General features: G+C 42.6%; 1 protein-coding gene across 1 annotated transcript; it reads right to left on the reverse strand.

The window, feature by feature from the left end:
• Positions 1 to 248: 248 nt before the first annotated feature.
• LOC106566596 (voltage-gated purine nucleotide uniporter SLC17A9) lies at positions 249 to 25,152 on the reverse strand. Its single transcript, XM_014134754.3, has 13 exons — positions 24,403 to 25,152; positions 23,352 to 23,549; positions 17,872 to 18,011; positions 17,213 to 17,312; positions 16,692 to 16,822; positions 10,472 to 10,568; positions 8,734 to 8,830; positions 8,188 to 8,275; positions 8,024 to 8,058; positions 7,793 to 7,908; positions 5,349 to 5,404; positions 5,198 to 5,227; positions 249 to 4,725 (listed from the first exon to the last, which is right to left on the reverse strand). The coding sequence occupies exons 1-13, from the start codon at positions 24,534 to 24,536 to the stop codon at positions 4,547 to 4,549; spliced, it is 1,401 nt and encodes a 466-aa protein (XP_013990229.1). The 5' UTR covers positions 24,537 to 25,152; the 3' UTR covers positions 249 to 4,546.
• Positions 25,153 to 25,229: the final 77 nt, after the last annotated feature.

Here is a 25,229-nt window from a genome sequence, read left to right on the forward strand (position 1 = left end):
ACAAAAAGGAAAGAAAAATCTGATTGGGGAGGAACGAGTCTGTGCAATCTTAAAGAAATACATTAACACACACACTGGTATTTCTTCTTTCTGAAGTAAAGCAAAACAATAACTGTGCTGCCTTTTTCCAATGAGCTACTTTGTGTCTGATTCTAAGCACAGTGCTGCCCCTGTGTGGTAGCAGGTGAAAGTACATGTCAAACAAACCACATCACTCAACTAAAGGAAAGAATGGTCAAACAACTCACTACAGTTGACAAAATAGTTATTTATTTCAAGTTCAATAAAATAAGCTTACAAATACAACAGATTTTTGAAGCAATAGAATACTGCATTTCGTTTGCATAAACATGTTGCAATCTTTTTTTTTTAAATATATATAATTAAAATACATATCTTACATTATCTTATCAAAAATAATCGTTAGCTCGCTTTTGCAGGAAGCCATAGAGCTTGGTGACATGTTGGTAGGCGGAAGCATGAAGTCAGAAATCTATGGTTCTAATTCTAAGTCTCTGGGCAGAACTACACAGCTGCGTTGTGTTACTGGGTTTTAGAAAATGACACATTAGAAGCAAAACAAAGTACGGCATATGAGAGTGGGTTGGGATCATTTCACTATCTAAAATCCATTTCAAGAAAATAAAAAATCCTGATTGAGATGCCATTTTTCTGTTTTTGTATTAGAATTTCAATTCACTCACTGATTTTACTGAATTCCTACTGGATGGACATCAACTCTGATTTTACAAAAATCAGACAAGCAATGAAGGCATTAAAAAAACAATCATCAGCTAAGGCAAGTTAAATGAAAAGAGCTTTAGAATAAGGTTGTCTCAGCCAGCTTCTGTACTCTAAAATGTTGTGTATTTAGTTGACAAAAAAGTCAACCAACAGACCACAAATTGGTCAGACAGAGAAAGAATGGCAGAGCTTTTGTACAGTAACCTGTCACTAATATGGGCGTTACCTTTTGTATGCTAAGCCCTAAGGTATAACGTTATACATATGAGTTTACTTCATATATGCATCTACAGGTAAACACTGATTATGCTTTCAGTAACAAGAACATTTCTATCAAAAGTTCTAAAACAGAACTCTGATTTGACGCCATCCTGTTTGACCTTATCGTGACCGGACTGTAATCAAGGCCGTAGTTTCCCAGAATTCAGCTGCCCAGGATCCTTTATTCTGGCATCAGTGGACTTTACTGATCGGATCTCCAAGTATACCCCAGACTACAAATCCCACTGAGGTCAATGCCAACATCACCCAGGCGTTGTACACATTACTTTTTAAAGACATTCTGCCTTCAGACAACTGTCTATGGGTTTAATTTAAGAGCCTATGTGCCCACTCATAATCAACTAGAATAAGAAGAAGAAGACAGATGATTCAAATCATTATACTGGATAGGGTAAGAAAAGAGTAGATGAACTTAAGACTTTTTCTTATTCATTCAGCGAATGAACAGCAATTGGTAAAACATTTTGTGACATGAAACAATATCAGTGAAATAATTGCCTTCACTTACATTACAACAATTGATAAGTGACTTTGAAACAAATCCGAAGGTGCATAAAGATGGTCCCCATGTACTAACCACAAATTCCTCCATCTTGAATCATAAATACAGTTGAAGTCAGAAGTTTACATACACTTAGGTTGGAATCATTAAAACTCGTTTTTCAACCACTTCACACATTTCTTGTTAACAAACTATAGTTTTGGCAAGTCGGTTAGGACATCTACTTTGTGCATTACACAAGTACATTTTCCAACAATTGTTTACAGACAGATTATTTCACTTATATCACAATTCCAGTGGGTCAAAAGTTTACATACACTAAGTTGACTGTGCCTTTAAACAGCTTGGAAAATTCCAGAAAATGTCAAGACTTTAGAAGCTTCTGATTGACTCAAATGATGTCAATTAGCCTATTGGAGGTGTACCTGTGGGTGTATTTCAAGGCCTACCTTCAAACTCAGTGCCTCTTTGCTTGACATCATGGGAAAATCAAAAGAAATCAGCCAAGACCTCAGAAAATAAATTGTAGACCTCCACAAGTCTGGTTCATCCTTGGAAGCAATTTCCAAATGCCTGAAGGTACCACATTCATCTGTACAAACAATAGTACACAAGTATAAACACCATGGGACCACGCAGCCGTCATACCGTCTCCTAGAGATGAACGTACTTTGGTGCGAAAAGTGCAAATCAATCCCAGAACAACAGCAAAGGACCTTGTGAAGATGCTGGGGGAAACAGGTACAAAATGATCTATATCCACAGTAAAACGACTCCTATATCGACATAACCTGAAAGACCACTCAGCAAGGAAGAAGCCACTGCTCCAAAACCACCATAAAAAAGCCAGACTACGGTTTGCAACTGCACATGGGGACAAAGATCGTACTTTTTGGAGAAATGTCCTCTGGTCTGATGAAACAAAAATAGAACTGTTTGGCCATAATGACCATCGTTATGATAGGAGGAAAAGGGGGGGGGGCTTGCAAGCTGAAGAACACTACCCCAACCGTGGAGCACGGGGATTGCAGCATCATGTTGTGGGGGTGCATTGCTGCAGGAGGGACTGGTGTACTTCACAAAATAGATGGCATCATGAGGAAAGGAAAATTATGTGGATATATTGAAGCAACATCAAGACATCAGTCAGGAAGTTAAAGCTTGGTCGCAAATAGGTCTTCCAAATGGACAATGGCCCCAAGCATACATTCAAAGTTGTGGCAAAATGGCTTAAGGACAATGAAGTCAAGGTATTGGAGTGGCCATCACAAAGCCCTGACCTCAATCATATAGAACATTGGTGGGCAGAACTGAAAAAGCGTGTGTGAGCAAGGAGGCCTACAAACCTGACTCCGTTACACCAGCTCTGTCAGGAGGAATGGGACAAAATTCAGCCAACCTGTTGTGGGAAGCTTGTGGAAGACTACCCAAAATGTTTGACCCAAATTAAACAATTTAAAGGCAATGCTACCAAATACTAATTCAGTGTATGTAAACTTCTGACCCACTGGGAATGCGATGAAAGAAATAATAGCTGAAATAAATCACTCTACACTATTATTCTGACATTTCACATTCTTAAAATAAAGTGGTGATCCTAAATGACCTAAGACGGGGAATTTTTACTAGGATTAAATGTCAGGAAATGTGAAAAACTGAGTTTAAATGTATTTGGCTAAGGTGTATGTAAAATTCCGACTTCAACTGTACATGTATTTTGATTCAGAATGAGTAGCTACTAGAAGCCTACTGTGTCAGTATCCCCGTGGCTGAGAAAGCTATACACGGTAATACATTCACTTCTTGTTACAGTTGGATTTCCTCACCAATGATGTCACATCCTGCCCAGACTATGAAGTAACCATAACAAACAGGGAACCGTCTACTGCATGACAGTTGATTGCCTCATCAGCTGTGGGGAACTGCAACAACCAAGTCTCCTTTAAGTGCCCAAACTCACCGCAAATATTACAAAATCTCAACTGAGTCTCTTTCTACATACATTCTTCATTGACAACATAATTGATATATACTGTAAGTCATAATATAAATTAAAGAAATTTAAAAAAAAATCTATATGATTGAGGTATTCGTATTTGAACATGTCATGCAATTATGTTCATAAAAATAAGAATAATAACCTTAGGTCTTCTTAATTTAATAAAAACAAATCCTTCTAGCTAAGTGTATGTTGAGGCTACAGTCTCTCTGTAAAGCTTGAGATTAAACATAATGCAGTGAGGCACGCTGACAAGATGACGAGCATGTAACCATGGATATGAAGACAATGGCAGGTCAATTGTACAGTACATCAGAGTGGGTTTATGGGTGATTAGTCCCCTTCTAATTAGCTGTCACTCACACAGTCATGTCTGAGGCTGGGGGAGGGACTGAGTCTCACCTACTAATACTCCCCCCCCCCCCCCCCCAAACAACCCTTTCTTGTTCAGTCTACATTCCCCATAGTCTCACCGGAGCAAAGCCTCTCTCCTCAACCACAAACACACATCCTGCTCCGTCTAAAACTGTCAAACTGACTAAACCAACTCAAACATCTGTCATTCTCCTTGTGTTCCTCCAACATAGACACAGACTTGGGTGTGGAACCAGTTTCCATGACTACTACTCCACAATCCTAGCCCAACGACAGCTGAAGATCAAACATTCAAACACTTGACTAGAAAGGTTATTTAAACAACACGAATAAAATGTTGTAGCACGGTGACCTGACATGCTGCCTTTCAAACGGCTCTGGGGCTGACTCATTCCCTTCTGTTATCGCTTCCTCAAATTCTGATGTGGATGTTTTGATACGTTGAATAGGCCACGGTTCTCTCTCCTCTCATCCCGTAGTTAAGACTCCGGTGTGCATTCTGTGGTAGACAGATATGGTTTCTGGTCCTATCTTAGGGACACAGATGTGGATAGTGCGGACCCTGGTCCCGTTTTGGCCCCTCAGTTTCATAGGTGGTTGTTGTGGTAGCAAGCTGTGGTTTTCCCATATCCCAACGTTTGAACTTAGATGTGGATGTTGTGGTAGCGGCCCTTGGAAGAGTCGATGTCGACCCGGCGAGCCTCAGCGAAGGCCAGGAAGGTGACCAGGCCCACCAGGTTCACCACAGTGATGAGGGCAAAGACAGATGCCCACGACCCTGTAGCCTCGATCAGATACCCTGAGAAATAAACCATCAGCACACCTGGAGAAACCCACCCACACACACACACACACACACACACACACACAATCAGATACGCAGGGAAAATACAACAAACACAATACACACAGACACACTGAGCAATTTCTGACAAAGGCATACCAACTTAGCACATTAAACCGCAGTCAGGCACAAAGAGTTCAGCCTCCCATTCCCAGCTGTGTGAGGTAGAAGTAAATCGATTGAAATGTCAAAAACCTAACTGAAGCTGTAACTGTCATGCTCTATTCCCTCAATGAGTTCTGACAAACTCTTTTCATTCCAGTATGAAATATGCAGAGGCAATGCGACTGGTTAGAGACACAACCCAAGGTTTTGCCTTCAGAACAACCAGATTAATTATTTGTATCAGAAGTTAATGAAAGGGTAAACCAACTAGTTCTGTAACTGCTGGTGAAAGATTCATCACAGAGGCTTCAGCTTTAGTTTATAGTCCCTCGGTACAGATGCTTACCCGAAAAAGCTCCGCAGGTATTCATAACACCTGCAATGAAAAATAGATGACAAATTTGTAATATCTGACAGGACTGTAATATTCATTAGAAGGAATACAGAAATGTGAAATCTGTTGAGAGGTTGATGAAGTAGTTACTGGTGTATCATACCAAACAGAGCCCCAGCACAGGACGGAGCCAGGTCCTGAACGTTCACAGACACACCGCTGGAATCCAGACACAACAGTAGATAAGGGGCTATATAAAAGGTGCTATACAGACTACCAATCTGTATGTTACATGAATTACTTCAGGTATCGCTTCATATTGAGTCATAACTTATAAATGTGACAGACCAGAGTCATAAAAAGATAAGTGGAACTACATAGTGGCTGTTAAACCACAGGGATGTTTATGTTCATATGATCTATCCCGTGTTATTATCTACATCCTAGATTTATCAGTCACATCCTTAAAACGGCATTGTGTCACTTTTTGGGCAACCTGACCAAATTCACATAGAAATGTGAGTTATAGATCTGTCATTCGCATTGAAAGCAAGTATAAGAAGCGGTAGATATGTTCTATGTGCGGTATTTCTATGCGGCCCATTCTGAAGTAAATTTTTTTTGTCTTTTACTTTTGTACACCAGCTTCAAACAGCTGAAAATACCATATTTTTGGTTATGGAAAATATATTTCACAGCAGTTGAGATGGTACAATAATTCTCTACATGACTGCTTTTTTTGTCACATAAACTGAAATTATGCAAACTATTAGAATTTTAACCAGAAAATTGCAGAGTGATGTCTGCATATTGCATCTTTAAGGGTTAATATATACAGTGCATTCAGAAAGTAGTCTGACTTTTCCAAATTTTGTTACGTTAGACTTATTCTAAAATGGATTAAATTATTCCCCCCCCCCCAAAATCTACACACAATACCCCAATGACAAAAAAATAGGTTTTTAGAACAGCTCTAACAACTGTGGCTCAGTTGGTAGAGCATGGTGTTTGCAACGCCAGCATGGTGTGTGCAACGCCAGCAAGGTGTGTGCAACGCCAGGGTTGTGGGTTCGATTCCCACGGGGGGCCAGTACAAAAAAAAAATGCATGAAATGAAAATTAAATATATGCATTCACTACTGTAAGTCGCTCTGGATAAGAGCGTCTGCTAAATGACTAAAATGTAAATGTATTAAAAAAAAAAACAACCCTGAAATACCTTATTTACATTAGTATTCAGACCCTTTACTATGAGACTCGAAAATGAGCTCAGGTGCATCCTGTTTCCATTCATCATCCTAGATATATTTCTACAACTTGAATGGAGTCCATCTGTAGTAAATTCAATTGCTTGGACATGATTTGGAAACACACACACCTGTCTATATAAGGTCCCAAAGTTGACAGTGCATGTCAGAGCAAAAACCAAGCCATGAGGTCGAATGAATTGTCCGTAGAGCTCTGAGACAGGATTGTGTCGAGGCACAGATCTGGGGAAGTGTAGCAACACATTCTGCGACATTGAAGATCCCCAAAAACACAGTGGCCTCCATCATTCTTAAATGTAAGATGTTCGGAACCACCAAGACTCTTCCTAGAGCTGGGCACCCGGCTAAACTGAGCAATCAGGGGAGAAGGGTCTTTGTCAGGGAGGTGACCAAGAACCTGATGGTCACTCTGACAGACCTCCAGAGTTGGTGATGGGAGAACCTTCCAGAAGGACAACCATCTCTGCAGCACTCCACCAATCAGGGCTTTATGGTAGAGTGGCCAGACGGAAGCCACTCCTTAGTAAAAGGCACATGATAGCCCGCTTGAAGTTAGCCAAAAGGCACCTAAAGACTCTCAGACCATGAGAAACCAAGCTTGAACTCTTTGACCTGAATGCCAAGAGTCACGTCTGGAGGAAACCTGGCACCATCCCTGTTTTTCAGCGGCAGGGAACGGGAGACTAGTCAGGTTCGAGGGAAAGATGAACGGAGCAAAGTACAGAGAGATACTTGATGAAAACCTGCTCCAGAGCGCTCAGGACCTGGGGCGAAGGTTCACCTTCCAACAGGACAACGACCCTAAGCACACAGCGAAGACAACACAGGAGTGGCTTCGGGGCAAGTCTTTGAAAGTCCTTGAGTGGACAAGCCAGAGCCTGGATTTGAACCCGATCAAACATCTCTGAAGAGACCTGTAAATAGCTGTGCAGCGACGCTCCCCATCCAACCTGACAGAGCTTGAGAGGATCTGCAGAGAAGAATGGGAGAAACTCCCCAAATACAGGTGTGCCAAGCTTGTAGCGTCATACCCAAGAAGACTCGAGGCTGTAATCGCTGCCAAAGGTGCTTCAACAAAGTACTGAGTAAAGGGTCTGAATACATATGTAAATGTGACATTTCCATTTTTTATTTTTAATAAACTTAAAATGTCTCTAAATCTGTTTTTGCTTTGTCATTATGGGTTATTGTGTGTAGATTGATGAATATATTTTGTAGAATAAGGCTGTGGAAAAAGTCAAGGGGTCTTAACACTTTCCGAATTCACTGTAGTCAGGCCCTAGGCCTAGGGGGTAGCGGTCTAGAGGCTAGGGGTGTATTTGGGGACGGGCATCAGTACCTGTGGCTGAAGGTGGTGAGACCCATTGTGACAGAGACAAAGGCCACAGCCATGGGGAAGGTGGTGGTGCCACACAGTAGGAGGGTAAACACACTGGACACACCCATGGAGAAGAACTGACCAGGACATACACACACACACCAATTTCATTAAACGGGTCCTTCAGGCAAATCCGAAGTTAACTTGCAATGGTAATTTGTGCACTGAATCTGGAACAAACTACTACAGTACCTGCATAAGCTTCCTCACAGCAGCAGTGTCATAACCTAGAGAGAGACAGAATCAATGACATCGGACAAAGATCTAGATAAAACCCTTGACCATCATATAAGGGTACCAAAACAATTAAGCTTTTATTTCATTTCCTGATGTCAGACCAGCATTCCGATCTGTACCTTTGCTGATGAGGTGGTCAGAGAGACAGCCACTGAAGAGTGAAGAGGGGATGGCCACAAACCACGGGATAACGTTAAACACCCAACCCTGAGGGGAGAACACCATCACATTTAACACCAAGAACATTGATAACAGCTCAGAGAATGACATTAAGACAATTGGTTTAAGTGATTATAGGAATATCAATAATATTTAGAGACAAAAAGCCCCAACTTGATTTACATATTTTTTTTTCTACAATTTATTTTGAAATGGTTTTCTTGTAATTACTTGATGGTGTTGATGACATGAGGGAATATCTTAGTTTCTTAGCTAGCAGGGTTTCACATCTTCATGTCTACAGCACCCTCTATTGGTATTACACAGGTCTGTCAGATGCAGGGTCGGACGAGCTTCGAGTCATTTTCTATGTACACTTAAGCATGTTTGTTCTCTGTCATTCCAGCCTTGAACTGAAATATGGAATTTCAAGTTTTGTTTTGTCTTCTGAGGGGTTGGATTGGGGAGAGGAGTGAGAGGGGTAGGATAGGGGGTTGTTAAGTTACCTTGGCGTCAGGGAAGGTGTCCTTGAAGTACGTTGGTAGCCATGATAACAATGTGAAGAAGGTGCTCGCCGTGCAAAGGTGCGTAATAATCACAGCACTGAAGGGAGGATAATCACGAGAGAGAGAGAGAACAAAAATATATAAATAAGTTAGTGTACCACTTCTATGACTCATAGGCTACAGCATTTTAAAGCCTCAATATACAAGGTGCTACATTGAGTGTACAAACTTTCCATGACATAAACTGACTAGGTAAATCCAGGTGAAAGATATGATCCCTTAATGAGGTCTCTTGTTAAATCCACTTCAATCAGTGTAGATGAAGGGGAGGTGACAGGTTAAAGAAGGATTTTTAAGCCTTGAGACAATTGAGACATGGATTGTGTATGTGTGCCATTTAGAGAGGGAATGGGCAAGACAACATTTTGAAGTGCCTTTGAACAGGGTATGGTAGTAGGTGCATCCGGTTTGTGTCAAGAACTGCAACGCTGCTGGGTTTTTCACACTGAACAGTTTCCTGTTTGTATCAAGAATGGTCCACCACCCAAAGGACATCCAGCCAACTTGATACAACTGCGGGAAGCATTGGAGTCAACATGGGCCAGCATCTCTGTGGAACGCTTGACACCTTGTAGAGTCCATGCCCTAACAAATTGAGGCTGTTCTGAGGGCAAAAAGGGGCTGCAACTCATTAGGAAGGTGTTCCTAATGTTTTGTACACTCAGTGTATACATGAGTCATTACAGGCTATAATGACTCATTATATATTTTATCAGGCTGTTGATATTATATATTTTATCAGGCTGTTGATATTATATATTTTATCAGACTGTTGATATTATATATTTTATCAGACTGTTGATATTATATATTTTATCAGACTGTTGATATTATATATTTTATCAGACTGTTAAAATGGCATCCTGAGTGCCGCAACGGTATAAGGCACAGCATCGTAGTGCTAGAGGCATCACTACAGACCCGGGTTCGATCCCGGGCTGTATCACAACGGGCCGTGATCGGAAGTCCCATAGGGCGGAGCACAATTGGCCGGGCGTCGTCCGGGTTAGAGGAGGGTTTGGCCGTCATTGTAAATAAGAATTTGTTCTTAACTGACTTGCCTAGCTAAATAAAGGTTAAATAAAAAAAAATAAAAAATCTATTAAATGGCTCTCTCCACTGACCTTTACTCATTCATGAACTTAACAGTGTCGGTCCGTGATATTAATCCACACTCACACCAACCCTCACCCACATAGTCAGCGACATTTGCTCTTCTCTTTAGTTGTTAGTTTAACTATGAGCCATTACAGGAAATGAAACCAATGAGCCTGACAATTCCTGTCATTGTACACAGGGCGGATCAGTTGCATGGCCTGCTATGTGGTTCTATAAATAACAGCCAATAGAGAGGCACAGAGGATATGAATGAAGCCTTTGAGATGGGAACATCTGCAGGGAACTGAGCTGATCAGAGAGGAGAGAGACTACAGAACTGAATCAATGGACTAGACCTCTATTTCAGTCAGTTAGGTACAGGCTAGGATGTTATTATATCTCCACCTCATTCAAGACTGCAGGCAGTGAGCTGTTTAGACTGTCCATTCACACACACACACACACATTACACACCCTCACCCAGAACCACAGGGCCTGGGTCACACACACACACCCTCACCCAGAACCACAGGGCCTGGGACACACACAGATGGCCCATTGAGTGTGGGCCTTATCTCACCAGACAGCAGGTTGTTTGAAGAGGCGCAGCCAGTGTCTCCTGGACAGTTTGGACTGGGGCCCTCCACTACCCAGTGACTCCAATGTGATGATAGGACCTGGAACAAACAAACAGACAAAAACAGACAGAGAAAGCGAGAGAGAAAGAGAGAGAGAGCGAGAGAGAAAGAGACACACAAAGAGAGAGCGAGAAAGAGGAAATTCTGAGCTCAATGTGGTACTTAGAGGTAGTTCATAACAGTGATAAGGTCAGATGGCTAACCCTGTATTTAGCATCTTTATTCATTGTGTATTTATCCATGTGTTATGATTGTTTTTCTATATTTTTCTCTGAAATTGTTGGGAAGGGCCCATATGCATTTCAGTGTTGTTCTACATATGTTGTTTACAAAGCATGTGACAAATACAATTTGATTTGAGTGACATCAAATATCAACACTCGCGGAAAATAGTGAAATTGAACATTTGTTAATTTTCAGTTAGATATGCATATTCTCATCATCACACAGATACATAAACACACACCCAGAACACACACACACACACACACACACACACACACACACACACACACACACACACACACACAATCTTGGTTAATCCAAGACGGCGTAGCAGGGCAGATGTGTTTTATCATTGTCCCTTGTAAAATTGTCTGTCTTTTTTGTATACATTCCAATCTCTTTTTCCATTTTTAAATTAAACATGCCTTCCGGCAACCCGCCTCACCGAATTGTGATACGGATCTGCTATCTTTAGACCTCATAGCTAGAACCTCCATCAGAAGCTAGCCATCAGATGCTAACCAGCTAATTAGCTACTAGCTATTTAGTCATTGTTAGCCACTGCTAGCGGCCTTTACCTTTAGCTCAGACACCAGCCGCTTTTAGCCTGGATAATACCCGCCAGTCTGCACAGCGCGATATCAACCCTGAGCTTATCAGACTGCTTTTCTCCACTACTTCACCAGATTCCTGCCGTAAGCTTTGGACCATTACTCCAGAGTGTCCCAACCCCGAAGCTAGCCTTGAGACAGACCCATCTCCCGGCCTGCTCAGTGGACCCTATGATCACTCGGCTACACAGCTGATGCCTCCCGGACTCTTCACTTACACGACTAGAAGCCACTACATCACCGGATTCCTGCCGTAAGCTCTGGACCTTTGCATCGGATCATTGCAGCTAGCCGGCTAATGCCCTTGTCCCGAAGCTAGCACCAGTTAGCCTCGAGCCAGGAGCATCTCCCAGCTAGCAAACAAAATTACTCCAGCTACAATACATCTTTTGCCAATTGGCCTGGACCATTTGTCGACACAGAGCCCCGCCGATCCATCACGACTGGTCTGCCGACGTAATCCTGTCCGATGTGCCCTCAACCGGCCTTTGTCGGACGTCGGTGAAGATGCTTCTGCTAGCACCGACCTGCTGACTTTAGGAACGCCTTGCTAGCGTAGTAACAACTACCTAACGGCTTCCATGTTTCATCTATTGCTGTTCACTGGACCCTATGATCACCTGGCTACATAGCTGATGCCTGCTGGACTGTTCATTAATTAATTAATCACGGTACTCCATTTTTGTTTATTTGTTGTCCCCAGCCTCAAACTCAGGCCCTGTGAGTAGTTAACTGACCCTCTCTGCCCATTCATCGCCATTTTACCTGTTGTTGTTGTTGTCTTAGCTGTTCTTGTCTTACCCGTTGTTGTCTTAGCTAGCTCTCCCAATTCACACCTGTGATTGCTTTATGCCTCGCTTTATGTCTCTCTAATGTCAATATGCCTTGTATACTGTTGTTTTATTTTACTGCAGAGCCCCTAGCCCCACTCAACATGCCTCAGATACCTCTTTTGTTCCACCTCCCACACATGCAGTGACCTCACCCAGCATAACTAGTGCCTCCAGAGATGCAACCTCTCTTATCGTCACCCAATGCCTAGGTTTACCTCCACTGTACCCGCACCCTACCATACCCATCTGTACATTATGCCCCGAATCTATTCTATCACGCCCAGAAATCTGCTCCTTTTATTCTCTGTCCCCAACGCACTAGACGACCAGTTTTGATAGTCTATAGCCGTACCCTCCTCTTACTCCTCCTCGGGTGATGTAGAGGTTAACCCAGGCCCTGTGTCTCCCCAGGTGCTCTCATTTATTGACTTCTGTGACCGTAAAAGCCTTGGTTTCATGAATGTTAACATCAGAAGCCTCCTCCCAAAGTTTGTTTTACTCACTGCTTCAGCACACTCGGCCAACCCTGATGTCCTTGCTGTGTCTGAATCCTGGCTTCCATCCCCAACTACAACATTTTCCGTCAAGATAGAACTGCCAAAGGGGGAGGAGTTGCAATCTACTACAGAGATTGACAGAACTTTGCAGGCTTACTTTCCAGGTCTATGCCCAAACAGTTCAAGCTTCTAATTTTAAAAATTAATCTCTCCAGAAACAAATCTCTCACTATTACCGCCTGTTATAGACCCCCCTTAGCTCCCAGCTGTGCCCTGGACACCATATGTGAATTGATTGCCCCCATCTATCTTCAGAGTTCGTTCTGTTAGGTGACCTAAACTGGGATATGCTTAACACCCCGGCCGTCCTACAATCTAAACTAGATGCCCTCAATCTCACACAAATGATCAAGGAACCCACCAGGTACAACCCTAAATCTGTAAACATGGGCACCCTTATAGATATTATCCTGACCAACTTGCCCTCCAAATACACCTCCGCTGTTTTCAATCAGGATCTCAGCGATCACTGCCTGCATCCGTTATGGGTCCGCGGTCAAACGACCACCCCTCATCACTGTCAAACACTCCCTAAAACACTTATGCGAGCAGGACTTTCTAATCGACCTGGCCCAGGTATTCTGGAAGGATATTGACCTCATCCTGTCAGTAGAGGATGCCTGGTTGTTCTTTAAAAGTAATTTCCTCACCATCTTAAATAAGCATGCCCCTTTCAGAAAATGCAGAACTCAAAACAGATGTAGCCCTTGGTTCACTCCAGACCTGACTGCCCTCAACCAGCACAAAAAACATCCTGTGGGGTACTGCACTAGCATCGAATTGTCCCCGTGATATGCAACTTTTCAGCGAAGTCAGGAACCAATACACACAGTCAGTTAGGAAAGCAAAGGCTAGCTTTATCAAACAGAAATGTGCATCCTGTAGCTCTAACTCCAAAATGTTCTGGGACACTGGAAAGTCCATGGAGAATAAGAGCACCACCTCCTAGCTGCCCACTGCACTGAGGCAAGGAAACATGGTCACCACCAATAAATCCACGATAATTTCAATAAGCATGTCTCTACGGCTGGCCATGCTTTCCTCCTGGCTACCCCAACCCCAGAAAACAGCTCCGCACCCCCCGCAGCAACTTGCCCAAGCCTCCCCAGCTTCACCCAAATACAGGTAGCAGATGTTCAGAAAGAGCTGCAAAACCTGGACCCGTACAAACCAGCTGGGCTAGATAATCTGGACCCTCTCTTTCTAAAATTATCCGCAGAAATTGTTGCAACCCCTATTACTAGTCTGTTCAACCTCTCTTTTGTATCGTCCGAGATTCCTAAAGATTGGAAAGCTGCCGCGGTCATCCCCCTCTTCAAAGGGGGTGACACTCTAGACCCAAACTGTTACAAACCTATATCCATCCTGCCCTGCCTTTCTAAAGTTTTCAAAGGCCAAGTTAACAAACAGATCACTGACCATTTCAAATCCCACCGAACCTTCTCCACTGTGCAATCCGGTTTCCGAGCTGGTCACGGGCGCCCCTCAGCCACGCTCAAGGTACTAAACGATATCATAACCACCATCGATAAAAGACAGTACTGTGCAGCCGTCTTCATCAACCTGGCCAAGGCTTTCGACTCTGTCAATCACCACATTCTTGTCAGCAGACTCAACAGCCTTGGTTTCTCAATTGATTGCCACGCCTGGTTCACCAACTACTTCTCAGACAGAGTTCAGTATGTCAAATCGGAGGGCCTGTTGTCCGGACCTCTGGCAGTCTATGGGGGTACCACAGGGTTCAATTCTCGGGACGACTCTTTTCTCTGATGTCGCTCTTGCTGCGGGTGATTCCTTGATCCACCTCTACACAGACGACACAATTCTGTATACATCTGGCCCTTCTTTGGACACTGTGTTAACAAACCTCCAAACGAGCTTCAATCCCATACAACACTCCTTCTGTGGCCTCCAACTGCTCTTAAACGCTAGTAAAACTAAATGCATGCATTTCAACCGATCGCTGCTCGCACCCGCCCGCACGACTAGCCTCACTACTCTGGACGGTTCTGACTTAGAATATGTGGAAAACTACAAATACCTAGGTGTCTGGCTAGACTGTAAACTTTCCTTCCAGACTCTGCAAACTGGATGCAGTCTATCACAGTGCCATCCGTTTTGTCACCAAAGCCCCATATACCACCCACCACTGCAACATGTATGCTCTCCTCAGCTGGCCCTCGCTACATATTCATCGCCAGACCCACTGGCTCCAGGTCATCTACAGTCGTGGCCAAAAGTTCTGAGAATGACACAAATATTAATTTTCACAATGTCTGCTGCCTCAGTGTATTTAGATATTTTTGTCAGATGTTACTATGGAATACTGAAGTATAATTACAAGCATTTCATAAGTGTCAAAGGCTTTTATTGACAATTACATGAAGTTGATGCAAAGAGTCAATATTTGCAGTGTTGACCCTTCTTTTTCAAGACCTCTGCAATCCACCCTGGCATGCTGTCAATTAACTTCTGGGCCACATCCTGACTGATTGCAGCCCATTCTTGCATAATCAATGCTTGGAGTTTGTCAGAATTTGTCGATGTTTTGTTCCCCGAGACACTTAGTTATCACTTTTGCCTTATGGCAAGGTGCTCCATCATGCTGGAAAAGGCATTGTTCGTCACCAAACTGTTCCTGGATGGTTGGGAGAAGTTGCTCTTGGAGGATGTGTTGGTACCATTCTTTATTCATGGCTGTGTTCTTAGGCAGAATTGTGAGTGAGCCCACTCCCTTCGCTCAGAAGCAACCCCACACATGAATGGTCTCAGGATGCTTTACTGTTGGCATGACACAGGACTGATGGTAGCGCTCACCTTGTCTTCTCCGGACATGCTTTTTTCCGGATGCCCCAAACAATCGGAAAGGGGATTCAGCAGAGAAAAAGACTTTACCCCAGTCCTCAGCAGTCCAATCCCTGTACCATTTGCAGAATATCAGTCTGTCCCTGATGTTTTTCCTGGAGAGAAGCGGCTTCTTTGCTGCCCTTCTTGACACCAGGCCATCCTCCAAAAGTCTTCGCCTCACTGTGCGTGCAGATGCACGCACACCTGCCTGCTGCCATTCCTGAGCAAGCTCTGTACTGGTGGTGCCCCGATCCCGCAGCTGAATCAACTTTAGGAGACGGTCCTGGCGCTTGCTGGACTTTCTTGGGCGCCCTGAAGCCTTCTTCACAACAATACAAACTGAGGCAGCAGACTTTGTGAAAATTAATATGTGTCATTATTAAAAACTTTTGGCCACGACTGTATGTCTTTGCTAGGTAAAGCGCCGCCTTATCTCAGCTCACTGGTCACCATAACAACACCCACCCATAGCACGCGCTCCAGCAGGTATAGCTCACTGGTCATCCCCAAAGCCAACACCTTCTTCGGCCGCCTTTCCTTCCAGTTCTCTGCTGCCAATGACTGGAACGAATTGCAAAAATCACTGAAGTTGGAGACTTATATCTCCCTCACTAACTTTAAGTATCAGCTATCTGAGCAGTTTACTGATTGCTGCAGCTGTACACAGCCCATCTGTAGATACCCCATCCAACTACCTCATCCCCATATTGTTTTTATTTACTTTTTTTGCACACCAGTATTTCTACTTGCACATCATCATCTGCACATCTATCACTCCAGTGTTAATTTGCTAAATTGTAATTACTTCACTACTATTGGCCTATTTATTGCCTTACCTCCTTACCTCCATTTGCACACACTGTACATAGATTTTTCTATTGTGTTATTGACTGTACGTTTGTTTATGTGTAACTCTGTGTTGTTGTTTTTTGTCGCACTGCTTTGCTTTATCTTGGCCAGGTCGCAGTTGTAAATGAGAACTTGTTCTCAACTGGCCTACCTGGTTAAATAAAGGTGAAATAAATAAAACACACACACACACACACACACACACACACACACACACACACACACACACACACACCTTACCTTCCCCTTTGAGCAGGTATTTCCACATGCAGTACGCCCAGAGGACAGAGAGCATGCCTGACACATAGAACACGCTCTCCCAACCATACAGGTCCAGCATGAGGGAACCAGCCCCCCCAATCACCAGTGTTCTGCAGGAGACAACAGCATGGTCACACACACTGAAGGTTGTTCAAAGAGCTTTAGCTGCACACCTCATTGTGCATTTATGGTTTACTACTACAATTGCAAAACAAGAACATCTGTGGAGAACTCCTGACTGGAGACGTCTGTGGCCCCCTGATGAGCTGTTTATGAGCAGCCCAAATTGACGTTGTCATCCCTCCCCAACTCCAATGATAAATGTCTGACCCTGGCATCCATAGCACATGACCTTAACAACAGCAGTAGAATCTGCCCAAAGGCACAGATCTAGGACCAGTTTACCTTCCCCCAAACCTATCCTAAACCCTTAGTGGGGGAAACGCAAAACAGACCTTAGATCAGCGTCTAAACAGGAAATGCTGCAGAGCTAGACTCACCCCAGGTAGGAGCCACTGCCCACAGTGCTCATGAGGAATCCTCTCTCACTCTCCACGACCTTCTGAGAACACAGGCTGGCCAGAGACGGGTAGTGGACACCTAGAGGTACACATACACACATTCAATGACTCTGTTCACCAGTTACAATCCCAGTTTCCCTATGTGTCCCTAGTCATAATCCCAGTTTCCCTATGTGTCCCTAGTCATAATGCCAGTTTCAAATCAAAGTTTATTTGTCACGTGCGCAGTGAAATGCTTACTCACAGGCTCTAACCAATAGTGCAAAAAAGGTGTTAGGTGAACAATAGGTAAGTAAAGAAATAAAACAACAGTAAAATGACAGGCTATATACAGTAGCGAAACTATAAAAGTAGCGAGGCTACATATAGACACCGGTTAGTCAGGCTGAACACCAGTTAGTCAGGCTTTCCCTATGTGTCTCCAGTCATAATACCAGTTTCCCTATGTGTCTCCAGTCATAATCCCAGTTTCTCTGTGTCTCCAGTCATAATCCCAGTTTCCCTATGTGTCTCCAGTTATAATCCGTTTCCCTATGTGTCTCTAGTCATAATTAGTGCGCTATTTAGGAATACATAAAGGAGTGATTTGAGATGCAGCCTAGCTTTTCATTAGCCCCCAGTGCCCAGTGACCCCTGACCTTGCAGCAGCCCCATAAGGAAGCGGGCCAGCGTCATGGAGAAGATGGGCTGAGAGCAGAAGTGGGCCAGGACGGGCGTGAAGGCTGTCATCGCCCCCCAGGCCGCCGCAGAGAGGAGGAGCACCTTCTCACCTCCAACCCTGAGGTACACAGATGGAATAATACTGTTACTATAGACACACTCCAGTAATATAACACTATTGTTACTGTTACAATTATACAGTCTCACCTCTAGCCCTGAAAGAAAGTCATAACATGGTTATTACTACAGTATTACAATACATTTCCAACCCTGAGGGAAAGAGATGGAATAAAATAATACCATTATCATTACTACTGCACTACTTCAACCCTGAGGGGACGAGATGGAGTTATAAAACATTATCATTACTACTGCACTACTAACCCCCTCCTTCAACCCTGAGGGGAAGAGATGGGGTTATAAAACATTATCATTTCTACTGCACTACTAACCCCCTCCTTCAACCCTGAGGGGAAGAGATGGAGTTATAAAACATTATCATTACTACTGCACTACTAACCCCCTCCTTCAACCCTGAGGGGAAGAGATGGGGTTATAAAACATTATCATTTCTACTGCACTACTAACCCCCTCCTTCAACCCTGAGGGGAAGAGATGGAGTTATAAAACATTATCATTACTACTGCACTACTAACCCCCTCCTTCAACCCTGAGGGGAAGAGATGGAGTTATAAAACATTATCATTACTACTGCACTACTAACCCCCTCCTTCAACCCTGAGGGGAAGAGAATAATGAAACAAAGAATGTTGACAGTTACTCTGAGGGACAGACACAGTACTATAACCCCATGATAACAATTCAACCTTGAGGGAAGATATGTATAGGCCTATGCATCTCAACAGTGCAACATGTATTTCCTCATCCACCTTTTTTCATTTGAACTATTCTTAAAAACATGGATATACACTAAACAAAAATATAAAACACAACATGCAACAATTTCATGAATTTATTGAGTTACAGTTCATATGAGGAAATCAGTCAATTGAAATAAATAAATTAGGCCCTAATCTATGGATTTCACATGACTGGAAATACAGATATGCATCTGTTGGTCACAGATACCTTAAAAACAATGGGCCTCAGGATCTCATTACGGTATTTTTGAGCATTCAAATTGCCATAGATAAAATTCAATTGTGTTCCTTGTCCGTAGCTTATGCCTGCCCATAACATAACCCCACCATAGGACACTTTTTTCAAAACGTTGACATCAACAAACCGCTCACCCATACGGCACCATACACGTGTTCTGCGGTTGTGAGGCCGGTTGGACGTACTGACAAATTCTCTAAAACGACGTTGGAGGTGGCTTATGGTAGAGAAATGTACTTCTCTTGCAACAGCTCTGGTGAACCTTCCTGCTGTCAGCATGCCAATTGCACACTCCCTCAAAACTTGAGACATCTGTGGCATCGTGCTGTATGACAAAACTGCACGTTTTAGAGTAGCCTTTTATTGTCACCAGCACAAGGTGCACCTGTGTAATGATCATGCTGTTTAATCAGCTTCTTGATATGCCACACCTGTCAGATGGATGGATTATCTTGGCAACGGAGAAATGCTCACTAACAGGGATATAAACAAATTTGTGCACAAAATCTTTTTGTGTGTATTGAACATTTCTGGACTCTTTTATTTCAGCTCATGAAACATGGGAACAACACTACACATGTTGTGTTTATATTTTGGTTCAGTGTATATGAAACCAGGTTATCCAGTTGTTTCCAACAAGAGGCTTTCACCTCTCCTGTGTTGTCAGAACAATGCAGTTGAGGAAAAGACAAGAAAAAGGAGGCTACTTTTAAGCAACAAGGCAAAGGGGTGTGGTATATGACCAATATACCACAAACCCCTGAGGTGCCTTACTGCTATTACAAACTGGTTACCAACATAATTAGAGCAGTAAAAATAAATGTTTTGTCATACCCGTGGTATACGGTCTGATATACCATGGCTGTCAGCCAATCAGAATTCAGGCCTCAAACCACCCAGTTCATAATTCCAATTAATAGCTCCACATTTCCTGGTTCCTTCCTCTAACATCTGAAAGTAGTGATTTGATAATAGCTTCAGGTTTCTGCCAAAGGTGTTTAGACCAAATATGCACTGCTCTAGTAGAGTTTAGTCAAAATACTGTTTCACTTCATTGATTTTGGGGGGTTGAAAGCAGAGGCTTCTGATCTTGGAACTCTCCGATTACCTATTTCTGTTGACATGTGACATGACCCTGAGCTTCTCCTGCCATGTGAAGAGAATGATTTAAACACGTTTTACACTGATATTTCAGTCTGTAGTCCATTTACATGTCTTGGAACTAATATTTCTAACCAGGAAACAACTGTTAGGCAGGGTAATTAAGAAAGTAGTGACTGGATGATTTGATCCGCTTTGAATGGGAGCGGCATACAAAGAAAACACAACTAACCAGTAACGTCATTCCTGTAACCAAGAGAACCGCACCCTTTTCACCACCTAGTCATCGGCACAAGTGCTGGGTCCTCCTCAAACAACAGAGACACTATCATACTAACAGTCACATACTGCCCTTCAAATTCCACTCATGACTCTTAGCTTCTCAACCACAAATATTGCCAAACGACATTCCGTTCATACTCTACAGCAGGGGTATTCAACTCTTACCCTACGAGGTCCGGAGCCTGCTGGTTCTGTTCTACCTGAATTGCACCCACCTGGTGTCTCAGGTCTAAATCAGTCCCTTATTAGGAGAGGAACAATGAAAATGAAAAGAGTTTGAGTGCCTTATAGCTTGTGCAGTATAATCTCTGTACCATGACATTCTATCACCATCCCTCTGTTCTTTTGCTTTTAAGGCTAAGCATTGTAATAGGGTGTTTTTTAAAGTGAATACGATTCATATAAAATGCCTTGTTTTATAGGCTGTATTGTCCTGATGGAGCAGCTGTAAGATGTAAATTGTAATATGAATATTTAAAGGAGCTACATATAAATATACATACCATACCATAACATACATACATACATACATACATACAGTGCATTTGGAAAGTATTCAGACTCTTTCTCTTTTTCCACTTTGTTACATTACAGCCTTATTCTAAAATTAATTAAATAAAAATTCTCAATCTACACACAATACCACATAATGAAATCAAAAAAGGTTTTGAAATTTTTGCAAATGTATTTTTAAAAACAAAAACACCTTATTTACATAAGTATTCAGACCCTGTGCTATGAGGTACATCCTGTTTCCATTGATCCTTGAGATGTTTCTACAACTTGAATGGAGTCCACCTGTGGTAAATTGAAATGATTAGACATGATTTGGAAAGGCACACACCTGTCTATATAAAAAGGTCCAACAGATGAAAATGCATGTTAAAGAAAAAACCAGGCCATGAGGTCGAAGGAATTGTCCGTAGAGCTCTGAGACAGGATTGTGTTGAGGCACAGATATGGGGAAGTGTACCAAAAAATGTCTGCAGCATTGAAGGTCCCCAAGAACACAGTGGCCTCCTTCCATTTAAGAATGATGTTTGCAACGACAACTAATTTTTCTTGAGCTGGCCGCCCGGCCAAACTGAGCAATCAGGGGAGAAGGGCCTTGGTCAGGGATGTGACCAAGAACCAGATGGTCACGGACAGAGCTCCAGAGGTCCTCTGTGGAGATGGAAGAACATTCCAGAAGGACAACCATCTCTGCAGCACTCCACCAATCAGACTTTTATGGTAGAACAGCCAGACGGAAGCCATTCCTCAGTAAAAGGCACATGACAGCCTAATTGGAGTTTGCCAAAAGGCACCTAAAGGACTCTCAGACCATGAGAAACAAGATTTGTCTGGTCTGATGAAACCAAGATTGCGCTTTGGTCTGAATGCCAAGCATCACGTATGCATGAAAGCTGGCACCATCTTTACGGTGAAGCATGGTGGTGGCAGCATCATGCTGTGGGGATGTTTTTCAGCGGCAGGGACTGGGAGACTAGTCATGGTCGAGGCAAAGATGAACAGAGCAAAGTACAGAGATCCTTGATGAAAACCTGCTGCAGAGCGCTCAGTACCTCAGACTGGGGTGAAAGTTCACCTTACAACAGGACAATGACCCCAAGCACACAGCCAAGAGCGGATTCTGGAAAAGTCTCTGATTGTCCTTGAGCGGCCCAGCGAGAGCCCGGACTTGAACCCGATCAAACATCTCTGGAGGGACCTGAAAATAGCTGTGCAGTGAAGCTCCCCATCCAACCTGCCAGAGCTTGAGAGGATCTGCAGAGAAGAATGGGAGAAACTATCCAAATACAGGTGTGCCAAGCTTGTAGCATCATACCCAAGAAGACTCGAGGCTGTAATCGCTGCCAAATGTGCTTCAACAAAGTACTGAGTAAAGGGTCTGAATACTTATGTAAATGTTATATTTGTTTATTATAAATGTGCAAAAATGTCTAAACCTGTTTTTGCTTTGTCATTATGGGTTATTGTGTGTAGATTGATGAGGGAAAAAAACTATTTCATTTTAGAATAAGGCTGAAATGTAACAAAATGTGGAAAATATAAAGGGGCCTGAATACTTGAAAAATGCACTATATATATATATATATATATATATATATATATATATATATATATATATATATATTTTTTTTTTATATATTGTGAAACACTATCATTCCATTATTACTGCATATACATTATATAAAGGGCATTTCTGAACTTGGAATGCAAAGATATTATATGATGCTCCTTTAAGATTAATAAAGTTCATTTTCAGTTAAGATTAACACAATGCTTAGCATATTTATGTTTTCCCTTTCTGGAATACAAATTATTTCAGTTTTCTATTTGTGACACATTCGTTTACAGGTTGATGGTCACTCGACTTGATACTAAATGTTCTGGATTGTTCTCATGTTGTTTGATAGTGATTGACGCCAGAGCTACTGAAGGTACAAGGAGCCAAGGACACACTGAGTATTATTGTATTGATGACATTATGAACACTGTGACTCTGTAGTAGATGGCAAAGTCACTGTATATTGCTTTGACTTCGTACCAGCCTCTCAGCTTGATGTTTAGAGAACATTTGGACCGTCTGATTAGAATATAAAGGGCCTGTCTCCAAGAGGCCAGCTACATTATGTTTTTGTTGCTTCTGCTCTGGACGGGTTCTCCCTGAATTATTGTAATGAAGCAAATAGACTTTTAATTGATATTACCAACATCTCCTCTTCTTTTTGTTCACTTGAAAATCCCAAACAGATGTGTAAAACAAAGTATTAGGCTATTTCATTCTCAGATTGCAGGTCTCATAGGACCCCATTGTCCATCTGTGTTTAAAAGTGAATAAATGTAATGCAATGAACACTTTTTATTGTAGATATTGTATGTAGTGAGAGCAGCTGCAGGTTGTGCAAACAGGTAATAAAGTATAATCATCTCCTCTCCTCTTGTTGCCCACCTGTCGCTGACGTAGCCTCCAAGGACCTGTGTGAAGCAGTAACCCCAGAAGAAGCTACCCAGCACCATGCCCTGATCCCTCTTGGTCCAGTTGAACTTCTCCGCCATGCTGACGGCACAGATGGGCATGGCCACGCGGGCACAGTACAGCAGACAGGTCCCCAGCAGTAGCACCACCGTCCATACCCGCGCCAGGGGTCTGCATAGCGGGGACAGAGGACATAAGTGTGACTAGCAGAGGACAGGGATGTGTGTGAGGGGTACATTAATGTGTTTGGTGTGAGTAAGTGACAATATGTGTGGGTGTGAGCAAGAGTAGGTTTGATATTCTCAGTAAAACCATGGCAAATTGGAACTTAAACTAAACCAACTACGTGTTTTCACAGAACTTTAAACGTCTACATTTGACTGCGCTAAATTGTGTTAACTAGATAGATTAGGCCTAAATCTCATGATATGATAATTATTTGAGTTAATCTGACTGAATTCTTAGTTGGCAAGCCAAAGCAAAGATTAGGCTATCATGCCTTTATTAAAATTCTATGAATGCCTGACTATCATACTTTTTTAAATTCCACAAAGCTGTGTGTGTGTGCAGCTCAGTAACGTTACCTTTAAAATAATATTGAGACCACCAGTTGACAGGCATCCGATTAATAAGAAAGTAAAGTATTTATTTGGGAATGTCACTCGTAGCAGTGTTACATTTGGACTCAAAAGTAGCAACAGAGTATCAAAAACAAAGCTACATGTGTATGACTGGTAGTTTTTATGTTTGCTGAAATCAATGGAGAGAAACATTTTCTGAAAATGTAAATTTGCCAATGCCAACACATTTCAGTAAACTACAGAGGAACACGAATCATTGTAAACTTGTATGGCATTTGCAAAATAAGGAACAAACAATCTCTCATATTATTCTATTATGTGTGGTTAAAAACATATAAGAAAGGCTCTGTCATTTCATTATGGTAGTTTTACGTTGAAAATAACACTTCTAGACTGTGGGCGGAAACGTGAGATTGGCTACTGAAAAATCTTCGTAAACTCACCTTGGCCAGTACGTATTCGGTTCACTCCACTTCTTCTGATGACCTCCAGCGACCCCGGTTTTGTCTGGGGTTTTTTCTTTGAGGCAGACCAAATCTGGACTAGAGTTCTTTCCATGTTTTTGCAGAATTGCCATTCAACGAAAGAGCTATACGATTTGATTTACTGTCTCCTGCACTTCACAATTCAGCGCAGTAGGCTATGGAATGAGTGAAGAAAGTCGACAAAAAAGAAACGCTTGTTCGATGTTCGCGATGATACCGATGTATCATTTCCTTTCGATTACGGTGTAGGCCAATCCATAATGTTACTGCCGTATGATAAAAAGTGCACGGGTGATTAGAGACGGATCGCCTTGAGTTTGACGATAAATCCACGTGTCAGTATTTTTTTCAGCCACGCAGTTCTTCCTGCCAACAGTAGGTTACATCGGAAGCAGCATTAAAGAAGCGACTCAGTCCTTTTCAAAAAACAGCATGAATTTGGTCAGAGTGAAAATTCCCAGTCTTTACCCGCGGCATGGCCATCCGGTTCTAACGCTTCATCATGACTGTGCAATATTCTAGACATTATATTCTACCCTGAATGATACCCGATCGGATTGCACAGCAAAAAAAGGAGAAAAAACAACTAATGTCCCAGGCCTAGGATACCACAGAATGTTAGTCTATAATGGCCAAATCATCTTGAATTTCTCAACTCATGTTTGACGTTGCCCTGCTGCGATGTGATTGGCGTTGTCATCCTTGCTCATAGGACAGCCAGTGATGCTGCATAACGTATTCACAGAGTTGGTTCCTCTGCCCTAGGCTGGATGAGGTATCAACTA

This window comes from Salmo salar, chromosome 13, assembly GCF_965601325.2.
Source record: "Salmo salar chromosome 13, fSalSal1, whole genome shotgun sequence".
NCBI classification, from domain to species: domain Eukaryota; kingdom Metazoa; phylum Chordata; class Actinopteri; order Salmoniformes; family Salmonidae; genus Salmo; species Salmo salar.